The sequence below is a fragment of the Calypte anna genome, chromosome 7 (assembly GCF_003957555.1).
Source record: "Calypte anna isolate BGI_N300 chromosome 7, bCalAnn1_v1.p, whole genome shotgun sequence".
Taxonomy (NCBI): domain Eukaryota; kingdom Metazoa; phylum Chordata; class Aves; order Apodiformes; family Trochilidae; genus Calypte; species Calypte anna.
This window is the reverse complement of record NC_044253.1, coordinates 10,063,768-10,080,257: the sequence shown is the minus strand read 5'-3', so window position 1 is coordinate 10,080,257 and position 16,490 is coordinate 10,063,768. Positions and strand designations below refer to the sequence as shown.

Genomic DNA, 16,490 nt, shown 5'->3' with positions numbered 1-16,490 from the left:
ATGGAAAGTGACCTCCTGGCATGCTCCCTGCAGGAGGGGACGTGGCAAGGCTTCTGCAAGGACAGGGGAGGTCAGCCAGCAACAGGGGACTGCGCAGCACATGCTTGCTGAGGCCACACGCTGCTGCTTTGTGCAGCCTCTTGCCCTGCTCATGTTTACTGCTCAGGCACACAACTTGGCAGGGTGCTTTGGAGAGCACAAGCATCTAAGCATTGCTGCTGCCAGCCCTGTCTTCTGCCAAGGGGGCTGGATTTCACTCTCAAATGAACAAGAAGAAGAAGCTATTTGACTCCTTCCTGCCACGTGTCCTTAGTATCTCCTCCACTCTGTCTGAGAAAGGGACACCTTGGGAGCACAGCAGGAGCAGGATTTATTTTCTCAGTAACTTTGCATAACTGAGTGCCTCCTTGTCTTTTTTTTTTTTTTTTTTTCCCTCTACGTATTTTAGACCGGGCTTTTATCTTAGCATTGGCTGCCCTCAGCCCTGTTGTTTCAAGTGGGTCAGTCTGCTGATTGAAGTGAGCAGAGTGATATTAGACATGAAAGAACTCCTCTATCTTGTTATCCTTGTTACTGCCATAGCAAACTTCATCACAGATGGAGTTTATTTGTCATGTGCCAAATCTATGTATTGGCGTAATTGAGAGGCAAACTCTGCAGCAAACTGTAACTTTTTAAAATTGTCCTTAGAAAGAACATGATGTGATTAGTCAGTTTGCCTTACAAAGGAAGGGCTTTTTTTAGCTTGCTGTTGTTTGCACCCATCAGGCCTTCATTAGATGACTCCACTGCCCAGGACTATTAGCTCTGAAATCAGTGTAAAGCATCTGACACCCACACATAGATTACTTAATCTGAAAGAGTAAGCTCTTGGTTATGATGGGAAGGGGAGGATTTGTTTTCCAACTGTTTGAAAATTCCAAATTAAAAATTGAATGGTGAATCTTGGGCAAAGCCCAATTCCAAGTCTCCTCCTGCTTGCTGCAAAATGGGTCTGGACATGTCCCCATTGCTACCAGGAGGGCTGCAGGGGGGGTGGAGGAGAAGAGAGCAGGGAGGGGTAGTTCAAAGTACAGGTATCTGGTTGTGCTGCTGCTCTTGCACCATCCTGGGATGTAAAGGGGAAAGAGGGGCAGGAGGAAAGAGTGGTTAACAGAATTGAAACTCCCCTGACCTGAAATGTGATGGTTTTGTCATTTACATTCCACTGGGTGAGGGAAGAATGAGTCGTGGTACGTGACCTGGAGTGGTGATGGGGTAATATGTGGTTAGAGGGACAAACGTCAAGGAATATGGTAAAATATGTGTGTGTTCTGTTTTAATTTAGGTTTGTCTTAAATGAGCTGGTACAGACTGAAAAAGACTACGTCAAAGACTTGGGAACTGTTGTGGAGGTGAGCTGAAGCAAACCCTGCTATGCAAAATGTTTTCCCACTGAAAAGCACCATGCTGAAAAGTGACGGCAAAAAATCCAGCATGAAAAACAAGCTGCTTTATTTTGCATTCTGCTTCCATGGTCCCCTTCTCATGTTGACAGAAACAAGAAGAAATGCCTTTGGAAACTATTTTTGTTTCCATCGAACAAATGTTGTATTTTAGGTTTCAGCCCCAGTGTGCAAAGGTTTTTCTTGGCTACCTTGCTTGTGACAAACTCTGCTCTAATGCAGCCTGGAGGGCACTGGTGCAGAATAACTTATAGCTCCTACTGCTTACTCTGTGTTTTTCTTGCTGTCATATTGAGTAATGGCAATGCATACTTTACTTGGGTTTGCACCTGGACTAAAGTCCTGTATCTGAGTACCTTTCCAGCAGCTGGAATCTATGCTGATGTATATGTGTAGCCCATTAATTATATATTGAAAAACAAACAAACAACTGGAGATAAAATACAGTTTGGGATTTTTTCTGTTAAAAAATAGTCATAGTACTTTAAGCTTTAACTTGTAAGACCTGGATGACCCTTGGGAATCACCTGTCAGAGCCAACTCACATGCAGAGTCCATTTTTTTCCCCAGGAAGGACTCAGAACTGGAGGCACATGACTGAGGTGGGCTTTCAGCAATGCATTTGGCACTCACTAGTCCATTAGCCCACCTAACAGTGATTTTTCAACAGCTTCCAACTTGAGGCATCCAACTTTGTCTTATCCTCTATTTGTATCATGCTCCACTGGCAAGCCTGACAGGTCTGCAGTGCTCCAAAGACTTATAAAAAACCCTCAGGAAGTGTGAGAAATCTTATTTGTATGACTCTTTACACTTAGCTGTTTGGCTTTGTGCTCTCACAAAATATTCATGGTGATGAATGGAAGATCTCTGTGCAGAGTCTGGCTTTTTACTCTTCCTGAGTAGGGCAAGAGCTTGATGAGCTGCTTTGGTTTCATTTTTATATTCTAATTGCACTTGTGACTTCAGTGATTCTAATGATTCTGTGTTTGTAGATAGACAGAACAAATTCTTTAAAGTTTTAATTTAAACTATGTAATTCCAAGCATCTAGAGAGCTTTCTGGTTTTAAATTGTACAAAAAGTATTTTAGACATTTTCGATGTAAACAATTTTGACATTAATCTTTTAAAAAAACTTGCACTTCTTTGAAAAAAAAATGAGTGTAAATATGCTTCCTTTGCTTATCACTGATCATTAATCCTAAAGGGTTTTATGAAGAGAATAGAAGAAAAAGGAGTTTCTGAAGATATGAAAGGGAAAGACAAGATAGTATTTGGCAATATTCACCAGATCTATGACTGGCACAAAGAGTAAGTTTTTGGTTTAGTTCCTTTTTAAGTACCTTTCTAACTGCTTGTCCATAAAGAATTAGGTTATATGGTGTCTGTTCGTCTAAGCTGCTTTTAATTGAACATCAGCAGGTCATTCAGGGCTGAACTTCCAAAGGACGTTGCCTCACTTTAAGTGGTCTCTGTTGGTTTGTAAGTGCTGCTTCGTAACTTCACAAATCATGGCTACCTTGAATCCTCAGAACATGTTCTAATTCATGTGCTTTTAGCCACAGTTTCACAATACTCAAGATCCTTCTGCAGGGCTTTGTTTACCCAATCAAAAATCACACACCTGCATGATGCAAAGCATTGTTCTTAGACAAAATCCCTTTTCCCAATCAAAAACCTTCAGAGGGCTGTAGCTTTGCACTGCCTGGCTTCAGGGGAGGGTATTTGTGATGCTGGCTCTCACAGGTACAGCTTTATGCTGGCTCAAACACCATGCCAGAAGTGCTGGTCAGTGTGACAGAAATGTTCTTGCACACCAGAGAGTGTCCTCTGTGGCAGCAGCTCTGCCATTCCTCACTGGGGAGCCACAACAAGAGGCTCAATGCAAGAGATCACCGTGGTCCATCCACAGCTCATAATCAGTCCCAGTGTGGCTCCGAGAGAGTTGTTGCATGTAGGGTATTTGCTGGATCCTCAGAAAAGCAGCTGAGGCTACCAGAGGTGTGTTTCTTGGGTCACAGCTGTAGGCTTGATTCATCCCATTGATGAGTGGGATGCTGGAAACTCATGATTTCCTTCCTGTGTCTTGTTCTCAGCAACACAAGCATCTTCACATGCATCTGATAGGATCATGAAGGCTGACAATACCAATAATAATTGGTTAGAAGAGTGATAAATACAACTACTCTCAAGATCCTTCTCATATGAAAGCTCTGACATGCTTTGGCCTAGCTGATGCATTTGACTCTGTGTTAGGAAGCCTGCTCCTTGAAAATCTTACTGTGTCATTATACAACAGCTTTTAAAAAGCTGCTGGAAGCACGAGGCTTATTTCAAACCCTGGGCCATTTCCACTGTAACTTTATGAAGAGCTATGTCTTTATTATGTACAGTATACTCATCATTTCAACTCTGCCCCTCAGAAATACTTGCAGCACCTTCATTCTCTACAACTCCCTTAAAGGAGGTTGGAGCCAGAGGGGGGTTGGGCTCTTCTCTCAAGTAGCTATCAGTAAGACAAGAGGGCATGGACTTAAGCTCTGCCAGGAGAAGTTTAGGTTGGATATTAGGAAAAAATTCTTTACAGAGAGGGTGATCAGGCATTGGAATGGGCTGCCCAGGGAGGTGGTGGATTCTCCCTCCCTGTAGGCTTTTAAGAAGAAACTGATGTGGCACTCAGTGCCATGGTCTGGTAACCACAGTGGTAGTGGATTAAGGGTTGGACTTGGTGATCTCAGAGGTTATTTCCAACCCAGATGATTCTGTGATTCTGTAACTAGAATTTGGGCATGCAGTGCAAACTTGAGTGATGGACACTGGGCTAGGTCTTCCTTCAGCTCTGGATATTCCTCTCATTCAGAAGTACAGTGTCCTTCCCATGACATATCCCACAGGTGCTTATCTCATGGCCTGGGCCTCTCTTTCTGTTCTGACTGATGCCCTTGTGAGCACGAAAAAAAAAAAAAAAAAAAAAAAAAAAGTCAGAAAAAGCTTTACCATGTATTGATACCAGCAGCAGAGTGTTTTAGCCAGCACTGTTCATTGTTTAAGTGTTATGATAGTTTTCTGTAACACATGGAGAGAGGTTTCCTATTTTTAGTTCTGTATATCTTGGTCAAGAAGTTTATTTAATTGCAGATGAATTTAACTTTTATGGAGGACTGAGTTACGGAAGTAACTGTATCTGATTATAGTGATGGGGAATTTTATTTGACACAGTTGTCAAGTATGCATATTTTTTTTTTTCAAGTTCTGGACTTTCTTGTAGACCATTGTAGAGATGGCCTCTCACCAAATCTAGTTACTGTACTGAATCCCTGGAGGCATTTGAGACAGAGATCCTGTAGCAATAAAGAGGAAGGTCATGGAAAAAAGAGATGGTCAGGATTTGCCTACCAGATAGAAAAAACTACCAGTATTTCTCAAGTTTAATTTAGCTGCTTACACCTCACTTTTAGGCATCCCAGTATATTCTTGTTAAGGACATTCAAGCTAGAATGAATGACCTTCCCAAAGCTGCAGGTCAAGATGGAGACAGTTTTTATGAGTTACTATTACTGGTATGAATTACAGTGTATTACTAACACTCATATAATGAGAAATAGTGAAAATCAGAATGTATCAAAACTCCAACAGTAAAACTGTGTTGATTTATTTACATGGAAACCTCTGCATCTCTTTCACATTGACCAGTACTCCAAATTTGCCATGCAACTGAGAACTCCTGATAAAGCTTCACTTGACTTTTCACAGTGCATTGGTACAGAGAGAAGTTTTACTCTGGGAGTTCTCAGTGAAGGGAAGCAACGCTTGCAATTAGGTAGCAATTGGCACTTATTAAAAAATGAAGACACTGTAATAGTAAAGAAGAGCAGGTAGTTTGCAAGACAAAACCTCCATACTTCACAGCTCTCATCTGATGTTTTAGAAATGCCACCATTAAGGGCTGAAGCCATACTTACCTTTTCATTTACAATTGAATAATAAAGCTAAAATTGCACCTATGTATTTGAAGGATTTCTGGTTTGCTGCTGGGATGACCTGAAGAAGTATTCTGAAATGTTAACATCCTTTCTTTCAGCTTTTTCCTGGCTGAACTGGAAAAATGTCTTCAAGAACCTGACCGTTTAGCACAGCTTTTTATTAAGCATGTAAGTTTTATTTTGTTACCTATCTCTACTTTAGTTGTTATTTAGGGTGTGATGACTCCTCTCCAAAAACATCTGCTTGTGTCAACTTGAAACTTTTACATGTCTAAACTTAATTTAAATATGAAGTAGTCTTATAGTTATTTATCTTCAGTAAGCAGCTGGATTGAACTGAAGTATTAATTGTTGCCTTCTTCAGACTTCTTATTTTGAGGACAAAATTGCTGTGACCAAGTATATCTGCCATAATATAGTTATGGCAGCTACTTGTCAACTGCTTTGGTTGACAAGTTTGTGTGATACTAGCTAGAGCAGAAGAGTTGAAAAATTTCAGACCTAATAGTTTGGATACGATGTTTCTAACTGGTTACCCCTACGGGTTACCCCCTGTCTAAGGTGCAGAGGTGGAGAACAGAACCAATTATCAGTTTATTTTCCTGCTTCAGCAAACTGAATTGTTGATTAAAATAAAAATAAGACCAAGCAGTACCTTGTATCAACCTTCTGCCATCTTTTAATAGCCAATATCTCACCAGGCTGCTGTGCATCTTTTTTTCCCAGGAGCGGCGATTACACATGTATGTGGTGTATTGCCAAAACAAGCCACGATCTGAATATATAGTAGCTGAGTATGAGGCATACTTTGAGGTAAGCATAGCTCACTATACATTACTGCTACACAGAGCAAGGCAAGTAGACTATTCTGTGACCTGTGGGGTTTCCCCAGAACAAATTCTAGAAAATTTTGATACTGCACATGCTGCTAAAGTGCCTGCTATGGGGAAAAAATATTTTGTGTATTGCAAATTCTTATGGTGTTAGCTTCTAATAAATATATAATCCAGTACTAACTGTCTGTGGTCCTCAGAGTGCCATAGCTGCATTGATTTCTGTCCAGAATAAAATAAGACTTCTTAATCTGTAGCCTACAAACAGGGGAGGAGGTAAAAGTCATTGCAGCTGGGTGGTGCCTCTAATAAATTCCCAATAACTTTGTCTGTTTCAAGGGGACTAGACATGTTTAGATATTAAAGTGAGAGAAGCTTGTTTAACAAGGGAAGGATGTTTCATTTCACCCAAGGGCATGAGGCACATTCTGCAGGACTTGTTTGTGAGCTAATCCCCACTGGAGTGGAAAAAGCTATCTCCAGACCATGCAGTCCTGCTAAGTCAGCTGAAAGGGGGAAGGGATCTGTGCTTTCCAATGCCTCCCAGCTCGGTCATGACTTTTACCCAGTCCTTGCCTAAATAGGATATACCAGATTTTAAAATCCTCTAAAATTCCCTCTTGCAAACAAAAGATTAAGAGCAGAACAACTTTCTGTGGCAATAAGGCTCTGCTGAGGCATTTTATCATGTTCTCTGCCTTACTCTGTGGTTGTTTGCAATTGTTTTTAATCCCCCATTTTTTAGGAGGTTCAACAGGAAATAAGCCAGCGGCTGACCATCAGTGACTTTCTGATCAAACCCATTCAAAGAATAACTAAGTATCAGCTTCTTCTCAAGGTGAGTGGAAAGGTAGTTTGGATTAATCAGCCTTAGTTTTAACTGAGGAATAACTTCATCAAAATAAGTCGAAAGAGGAGTCTGCTTATATATGGACATCCAATGACAGAGTTCCTTGGAAAATGTCCAGACAGCACCAAGGCAGCATCTGTGGGAAGAGTTTGCAATTGATGATAATAAAAATATTTTTTATTATTATTATTATTCATTTACTACTGGAATTTTTTTCCCCAGAAGAATAAACTTCAAATAGGAATTTCCTGCCTCTGAAGTTTGGGGGCAAACTTTCATTTAGCTTTTTTAAAATGGCAATAAGGATACACAGGAGAGCTAATAAAGCCTGGGTTTGGTGCTGAATCGTATGATTTAAATTAACATTATAGCCTCTATTTATCAGTATCTTCATATTCACTTGAGAAACTTATTTCCAGAATATACTGATGTCTGAAAATTTGGGGAGCCCACTGTAATCATTTTCCCTATGAGTCTGACCACTCAGGCTTCTGCTGACTTTATCCACACCAGGAATTACTTAGTATGTCTGAAAATTCATCCCTAGGGGTCTCAAGCTAATATCTAGCTAATATCACACCCTGTAATCTCCACCAGGACTGGGGCTCTGAGCTGGTTTTTTTGTTTGGTTGGTTTTGGTTTTGTTTGTTTTTGTTGTTGTTGTTTTGGTTGTTTTTTGTTTGTTTTTTTTTAACTAGTCTCAAGCAGGCTGCCATCAGTTTGGCAACTGCAAGGGCCAGCAGCATGTTCCCTGAAATGCCAAGGGGAAGAGAAAAATCTTCAAGTGTGTGTGGTCTTGAGGCTTAAGACAGGAACCAAGTCAGCATTCCCAAGGGCTAATCCCTTTGTCTTTTTTCTGTGGTGTTTTTAGTGGCCATCCACAACTCTTTTCCATATCTACGAAGTGGTTATAATGTTCAGCAACCTCTGAAGATTAATTTATTAATATGAGCAAATGCCTTCTCAGAAAATCACGTTAAATTCTCTGTTTCAAACTGACATCTTTTGTTTTTTTCTTTCTGAAGTGCCCTAATGCAAACCTTTCTGCTTTCTCCAGGACTTCCTGAGGTACAGTGAAAAAGCTGGTCTGGAGTGCTCTGATATAGAGGTATGTTTTCATGTCCTAGACAATAGTGCTATGTTATCTAACACCACTTTATACTGAGAAATGAAAACCCCAGAGTCACACTGAGAATGGTTGAAGATCCTGCTGGTATTCTAAACATGGTATTTCACTTACTTTAAGTCAGAAGCACAAGGATGAAGGGGAAGTCCTACATCATAGGTGCACCATCCTGTTTTAGATAGTATTGTGTGTGAAAGTCACACCATGAAAAGCTGCTAGCAGTGATTGTATTATTGAAGTTTATTATGTGACACTTTGCTTTTAGGAACCCTCTGATTCTCTTGTAACAAAACAATACCCTTTTTCCTTAACAGAAAGCAGTTGAATTAATGTGCCTTGTACCAAAACGTTGCAATGATATGATGAACCTGGGTCGCCTCCAAGGCTTTGAGGTATGCATTTGCATTCTGCTTTTAATAACAACTAGGCCTGGAAAAGTATTTTATCTTTCTGTGATTGCCTCTACACTCTGCCCTACTCCAGGCTGTTTATCTAGTGCTTGTTTTTCACCAGCACTGAGCTGCCTCCTTCAGTGGGGTTTCAAAGGTGGGAGTGGTGTAACTCTCACTCTAAACTTGTGTCAATCTACTTTTTGTTTCTTCAAAATATGAGGTCTGTAAAAGCTCCTGCAAGTTTGAATTAGGCTTCTTGTATCCACTGCCAGAGCAAAATAAGCAATGAACCAGCCTGCTCTGCCTGTGAGGAAGGTTACCCAGTATTTACATGTTAACAGCTCCCCCTGAGCTTGGCAACAGCCAGGAGGAGGCTTGTGAGTTATAACCCCACAGGTTGCAGCTTGTGGTTTGTAAGTAAGCCAATGCAGAATTTGGCACTCCTGGTGAGATGTTTTAACTCAAAATCAAGTCAAGTTTGTCTTCCCATCTTATGCATTATAGCATTCCTGCATACAGGTAGGTCCTGGGTTTTGCATATTCAGAGGTCTCGTGTCATTGCCTACCAGCTTAAGGGATGATGGAAAACTCATGACTAGAGGAAACCCAAGGCACGACAGTAGCAAACTACATAATGGGAGCAGTGTTTAAAATGAAGTATACAAAACAGTCTACTTGTGACCTCTTGCTTTTGATGTTATATGCACAATCAGTAGCAATTAGAACAAAAAAAACCCCACAAACCCAAACCATTCTTAGTTTCCTTAAACAGATCTGGATTTACAAGATTTCTTCTTTGATAACTTAGAGGGTCTGTGTCTCACATGAATTCAGTGCTACTTGGAAAACTTGGACTGCACAAAACATACCAGGTCATCTTGTGGGATCATGGTGGTTCGGGGTTTGTAATATTGCCTTGTCTGCCTCTCAGGGCAAGCTGACAGCTCAAGGCAAGCTGCTGCAGCAGGACACCTTCTATGTGACAGAGCAAGATTCTGGAGTTCAGTCTCGGCCAAAGGAGCGCAGGGTGTTTCTCTTCGAGCAAATAGTTATCTTCAGTGAGCTCCTTAGAAAAGGATCTTTAACACCAGGCTACATGTTCAAGAAAAGCATAAAGGTAAGAAATAGAAGGAAAAGCACATTCTGTTTGATGGTCACATAAGGAAATCTTGGCAATTTTCTGTGTTGTGAGACTGGTCCAGCCTATCATAGGTGGACAGCAATTTGCAGAAAACATTTGCAATTACTTTTCACTGGATCAGAAGCTGTTTAAGACCATCTCTGAATAAACCACTTGGTGTCTAAATTTACTGAGTAATTTTTACAAGGAATGCAGCCATGGCAGGTCCTCTGTCATTCATACCTTCAAGTTAGCAAATATTGCTACAAAGACTGCAGTAGTCAAGCAAATAGACAATAGTTACTCTTAAGCATGATCATAAAAAGCAGAGAAAGGTGTAGTATACAAAACCATTATCTTAAGCCAAACTGTGAATCAATATTAAGCCTCTATGTGACATTACTGGAAATACTCTCCCTAATGGGGGATGTGAATGTTGCAACAAGACAGAACTATTTCAAAAACAAAACCACACACAGTTCTGAAAATGCAGCTATGAGGAATAATTAAACCAGCTAAACTATAAACAAATCTTAAAGAAATTAATCTGGGTCTTAAATAATCTTTCCCAATTATGAGGCTGGAATTAAAAGTAAAACCTGAAGTGAAGCAGGGAAAACACTTATTGGGTTGTTTTAGGGAGTCTTATGCTTGTTTCGCAAATGCAAAGTTAGCCTCTGAATGGTAAGTGAAGGTGAAAGAATGCTACAGCAGTCCTGGTAGAACAGCCTTTGCTCTGCCTGCAGAAAGCTCAGAGTCTCTGGTTCATGTGAATGTCTTGACCATTCAAACCAGAGAAGCCAATCTGGGATTGGTTTCCTTTTCAAAGCTAGAGGTTTAAAAGAGATGTGGGAGAATGCATTAGGTTTGCTCTAAATTTTAAATGTTACTTTAATATGAAATAGAAGAAAACAATATCAAATGAAATAATGCATACTAATCACATAGAACTAAACAAATCTATCATAAATGACTTACTGAAATAAAGTCATAATCTTGGCTGGCAGAAACTGCAGCACTTACTGCAAACCCTGTATCCATTGCAAGTCCATGTATTTTATAGTTTCCTAACAAATAATATGTTATAGAGGAAAAACATAAAGTGTACAAATAAGCAATCATTTTAACTTGGATCATCAGTTTGATTTTATCTTATTGCTGATTTAGATAATTAGTAAAGCTGGAGATGGAAGTAACAAATAATTTTTGCTTCAGTTTATTGTATGTGTAACAATGAGGCTTTTATCTGCAGGAAACAATTCCTGAATTGTATATTGTAGATAAAGAGAGAAAAATAAATCTCTCCTAATGTCAATAAAATTAGCTTGCCTCAAGGGTATGAGTTGCTTTTCTAGTTCAACAGCTTATGAAAGTAATTCTGCTCTCACTGCCTGAGTTTCAAATATTTCTGTGTGATAATTTTCCAGTCCCTCTTTTCTTCAGTTTGGCAAACAGCTCATTCTCCTGTTGGGTGCTTACAGCAAGGGTGGGATCCCTTGTGACCTTGTGCCATCTGCCCCACCACAGCATGGAGTCTGTGTGCCAGTGGCTCTCCTGCTCTGTCTCCCAGCCCCTGCCTCAGCTTCTGGCTGCTTTTGCATTTCTCTTGGGCTTTCCCACAGAGATGAGCTGGGATCTGCAGCAGAGCATGACAATTCCCTATAGTGGGGACAGTTTTCCAACTCTCTGTGCCATGGGTATCCTCACCTAGCAGTGGAGCTGTGTGATTTCACAGCGAGAAGCACTTTGTCCAAAGGTGTCACATAAACAGGCTGCCTTGTCACCCATCTTTCATAACCCTGCCCTAAAAGTGGGCACCCAGAAATTGTATCGGGTCTGAATTAGTGAGTTGGAGTCTGAGGTGCCTAAAAACTCAGCTAGGGCCAAGTTTCTTTGACCTTCAAGTGCTGTAAAAAAATCCTACTGGGCAGGTTGAACCCATGTTCTCAGCAGTTGCCAGGACTGACTTGCCATCTTTGGCTGCTTTTGGTACTGTCTGCTATAGTGGCTGTCCAGTTCTCTGGGATACAATCCCTGAGTGATGTAGGCTCTTTCCCTGCCAGTCACATCCTCCCACATAGCAGAAGGACCAGGCAAGCACTGGAGAACCCATTTCTTTCCTCTTGGGCCACAGCCACTGCTGAGCACTGACGTCTCTAAGCATGAGAAGTGCATATAACTTCAGATACCATCACTCTAGTCTGTCAGGGAGATAAAGCTCCCAGATATTGTTCTCCAAGGTCTGTCACACTCATACTGTGTTTAAATGATGTTCTAGATTAGCAGAGAACCCTTCTTTATGCAGTGAGGTAGTGTTCAGAAACAGCACTTCCCTTTTTGGGCTCTTCTCAGGTGGGTGTCTTTCAGACTCTCAAAAGATGTAAGTGGGGAGCCTGGGCAAATGCAGCTCCCTGAGACACAAATCAGGGACTCTGACTGACAAGTTTTTTTCCTGAAGTTATACAAGGATTGACTAGAGGAGCAAGAGCTCAGAACAAAAGGAAGACCACTGTCCAGGCTCACTGTCTGTCTCTTTTCTTGTCCCCATGTCAAAGAAATTGCAGCCTGTGTCTCTAAATTCACAGGGACTCCACCCCAAAAGACAAGTAAGAGGCTCTTTCCATCTTGCAGATTGAATGCTGGATGCTATTCTGATGTGGAGTCCATCTCTCCATAGCTTCAGAAATACTTAGAGAAATGTGAGATAATTAAAAACAAATTGCTTTGGGCATGAGGACTCTTTCTCTCTCACTCTCTGTTTTGTTTGGGGTTTGGTTTTCTTTTTGGAAAAGCTGTTCCAATTTACTCTTCTTCACTCTCATAGTCACATATAGGTCAGGAAAAGTTAAAGTTATGGGTACACTTCAACAGAAGCCTCCCAGGGTCAGGACAGCAGCTGTAATTGCTGAACATGAGATTTCCAGGATGAGTGTCTGTGACTACAGTCAAGAGAAGTGGTTGCCCACAGATGACAGTGTATTCTCCTAGGAAAAAAATTCATCTGTCTGAGCTCTGGGAGACTTGCTGGGTGTTAATTAGCTATATCCCTGTGCTTGGTCCGTTTTAAAATACTCTAATGACTGAGACTTTCTTTCCCATGGAGGATAAGAAACATAAGCTTAAATTTAAGGAATGATAGACTGCATTAACATCTTAACAGGAACATTTTAACTCTATTTATGTGTTACAGTAAATTTTTAGCACATCAGTCAGGTCTGTGTTACCTTAAAATAGAAGTTGTAATTCAAGGCAGGCGGATGTCTGGTGCATCTGTCAGAGCTCTATTAAGCATCATATTTAGGCTTAAGATTTATCTGCCTAAATCTGGATGAGGCAAATACTTCTGATTATGATCTGGCAGTCTGTTATTTGACTCAATTATTTTCAGGAACTTCTCACAACAATTTAATTCTGATTCTTGAGTGGTGTTAACTCATGCTCTGTGTGACACATGCTTACCTTGGCTTGTTTCAGATGAACTACCTTATCATTGAAGAAAATGTTGATAATGATCCCTGCAAGTTTGCTCTAATGAGCCGGGAAACATCAGAGAGAGTAATTTTGCAGGCAGCTAATGCAGAAATTCAACAAGCTTGGGTACAAGATATCAACCAAGTCCTGGATACACAAAGAGATTTCCTAAATGGTATGTATATGGTCTTTGCTCCGTTTCCTGAACTCTGACACGAAATGGGATTCAGAGTCTTTGTATCTTTGGTTACTCCATGAGAAAGATATTCAGCAACTTCTTTTCATAAGAAAAATCCAGAGCAGAAAACTGGAGCCCAGCATGTCATTAAGCACTGGGTCAAATGTTGTCCAGAATCCCTGCAAAAGAGTGCTTGTAATTTATGGCTGGTCATTGAAAAAAGATCACCTCAATGCCACTGTGCAGAGGTCTGTCCTGCATGCCAGCTCTGCCTGGTGAAGGATGGAAGGAAAGGCCTCTCAAGCCTGAACTCTGAAGCCTCTCAAGATCTGAACTGCTGTATGGCCCTGGAGACCACCCTCAGAAGTTGCTGAGGCCCCATCTTGTATCAAATACTGCAGGTGATTCTGGATTGGTTCTGTTAGCAGCATCTTGTGAACTTTCTTTGGCAGCCTTCTGGCTCCTTGTGTAAATAGGTGATGGGGCCTTGTGCAGTTGTCCTGATGTATGGGTCAGGTTTATTTTGTCATTCGTGTTCACTTCACCACACAGTTTGGTGTCATCAGCAAACTTGCTGAGGATGAAGTCAACATGCTGGAGGGAAGGGATGCCATCCAGAGGGACCTTAACAGGCTTCAGAAGTGGACTTGTACAAACTGCATGAAGTTCAACAAGGCCAAGTGCATGGTTCTGCACCTGGGTTGAGGCAGTCACATGCACAAATATAGTTGGGAAGAAAAAGGCTTGAGGAGAGCTCTGAGGAGAAAGGACTCAGTGGTGATGGTGGACAAGAAGTTTAGTATGATGTGCACTTGCAGACAAGAAAGGCAACTGTGTTCTGGGCTGCATCAAAAGAAGCAGAGGCAGTCAGTTGAGGGAGGTGATTCTCCCCCTCTGCTCTGTTCTTGTGAGACTCCATGTGGAGCTCTGTGTCCAGTTCTGGTGTCCCCAACATGAGAAGGACATAGATGTCCTTTAGCATGTCCAAAGGAGAGCCACTAAAATGATCAGAGAGCTAGAACACCTCCCTTCTAAACATAGGTTGTTCAGCTTGAGAAGAGAATGCTCTGAGGTGACCTTATAGTGGCTTTCCAGTATCTGAAGGGGGCCTTCAGGAAAGCTGGGATTGGACTTTTTGGATGGGTGTGTAGCAAGAGGACAAGGGGAAATGGCCAAAAACTTGAAGAGAAGAGATTTAAATTAGATATCAGGAGGAAATTCTTTACTGTGAAGGGTGGTAAGACACTGGAACAGGTTGCCCAGGGATGTTGTGGATGTTCCACTCCCTGGAAGGGTTCAAGGCCAGGTTGGATGGGGCCTTGAGCAACCTGATCTAGTGGGAGATATCCCTGCCCATGCTGGGGGGTTGGAACTGGATGATCTTTAAGGTCCCTTCCAACCCAAACCATTCTATTATTAATTTAAAATGTTAATTTAACTTTAGTTTTACTTTTTAAAAGTTAACAAGGAAAGGGTTACAGGCAAATGCTCTTGGTTACAGTTCAAAACTATGGCTGAGCTGAGAAGGGAAGTTGTGTTTCCATCCGTGATTCCAAAACCTGATACTGGATTTCTGTGACCTGGAATTTTAAGGGCCTTATATAACCACTGTAAAAGGATTGCTTAAATACGTTGGTGAGATGAGCAGTCCGAGTTCTCTGGTTTTGACCAGTTGGTACTAAAACATGCCAATTTATGTTGGTGTGGTTGGCTTTGAATGAGGGCTTATTGGAATAAAAGTAAATTCCAGTTATGACTGACCTTGTGAAGACTCCACAGATGCTACTGCAGAGGTTTTCTGTCCCTTCCACATCTTTCTTCTTGTTTCATTTTTGGTAAATACCCTCCTATCTTCCCAGGACTTACTGCCCTCTCAACCCCTTTTTCTACTGAAGCATCTTCATAGCCCCTATGTAACCTGTCTTCTGAGAGGCCAGCAAGGAATTTGGTGGGTTAGGAACATAATCGTCTGTATCTCTAAAGCTAGAAGTAAAAATAGATTTTATATTAAAACACAGGCTTAAGGATTTGCTTTAAACCTATAAATAAGATCCAAGAAAATGATATTGTATCCAGTACAGCCTGTCCAGTCCAGAACAATTTAAGTGGCTTTTAGGATGTAATCTTATTGAGGCTGACTAATCTTTAAATACGTTCTTTACCTTCGCATTTCATTAAAGCGGATGTTTTCTGTCTTCGAAGTCATATTAAATCCACACTGAGCCAATGCTGCATAAACTTAACAACAAAATATTCCCTGCCCAAGCTGTCTTTGCTTTTCTCTCTTCAAAAGGGAAGCCCAAAAGAGTACAAGGCTATGTACAAAGCACAGTATTTGCAATCCAGTGTTCATCAGTGTGAAACATGGTGCAATTACACTGTCATATTCAAAGTTTTTCTATTTTTCCTTGGAAAAGCAAAAGCTGCTAAGCTTGAGAAACAGACTGTACACCAAATGTATGTATATAATGACTGGAGTGACTGTTATTTCATTTTTGCTTTAAGAAGCAAGCTGTAAAGACAATATGCCACTGATGGGTATATTTCTTCAGGAAAATGCCTTTGGTCTGTACCTTTTTTATTTCATGTTTTGTGAGAGTTTTCAAGAGAAAGAGAGCACTGTGCTAGAAGCCCTTAAGAAAACAACTGATTTTAAACAGGAGGCTGGAAGCCAGGCATCATTTTGATAGTAAATGCTGCAATTAATAGCCACAAGTGGACACTCAACTAAATACCCTTTAAAAGCACTGAGTCGGATAGATTGTTGCTAGATAGAGTGATAAGAATTCATTCAGGTCTTCCTGCTAAAGACCTTGCAGCCTAATCTACTGTATATACTAGAAAAATGTCACCATCTGTGTCAGAAAGCAATATCAAAGTTCTCCCCTCTCCTCTGGCTGATCTGCAGCTGAGGTAAGCGAGTGGAACTGGTACTTATTGTGGCATAAATACAAATCACTTCTCTGACAAGGGTCACTGCATAGGTTTTGGAGCCAGGAAATCTTCTGTATCACTGTGGGTCTATATTTATGTCCTTTTGAAGAAATTAGTGATCCAGCATTCTCCTTGATTTTTTTAAAGTGTCTTGTTC

The 16,490-nt window shown here is 40.9% G+C and overlaps 1 protein-coding gene across 1 annotated transcript in view; it reads left to right on the top strand.

Annotated features, from left to right (window-relative positions):
* The window catches only part of KALRN (kalirin RhoGEF kinase), a 492,333-nt gene that overhangs the window by 445,532 nt on the left and 30,311 nt on the right, over positions 1–16,490 (top strand). Inside the window, exons 40-48 of the mRNA XM_030454727.1 lie at positions 1,328–1,394; positions 2,654–2,757; positions 5,528–5,597; positions 6,156–6,242; positions 7,008–7,100; positions 8,170–8,220; positions 8,553–8,630; positions 9,562–9,747; positions 13,225–13,396. Of these exons, the coding sequence (XP_030310587.1) occupies positions 1,328–1,394; positions 2,654–2,757; positions 5,528–5,597; positions 6,156–6,242; positions 7,008–7,100; positions 8,170–8,220; positions 8,553–8,630; positions 9,562–9,747; positions 13,225–13,396 (908 nt within the window). The remainder of the gene's footprint in view (positions 1–1,327; positions 1,395–2,653; positions 2,758–5,527; positions 5,598–6,155; positions 6,243–7,007; positions 7,101–8,169; positions 8,221–8,552; positions 8,631–9,561; positions 9,748–13,224; positions 13,397–16,490) is intronic.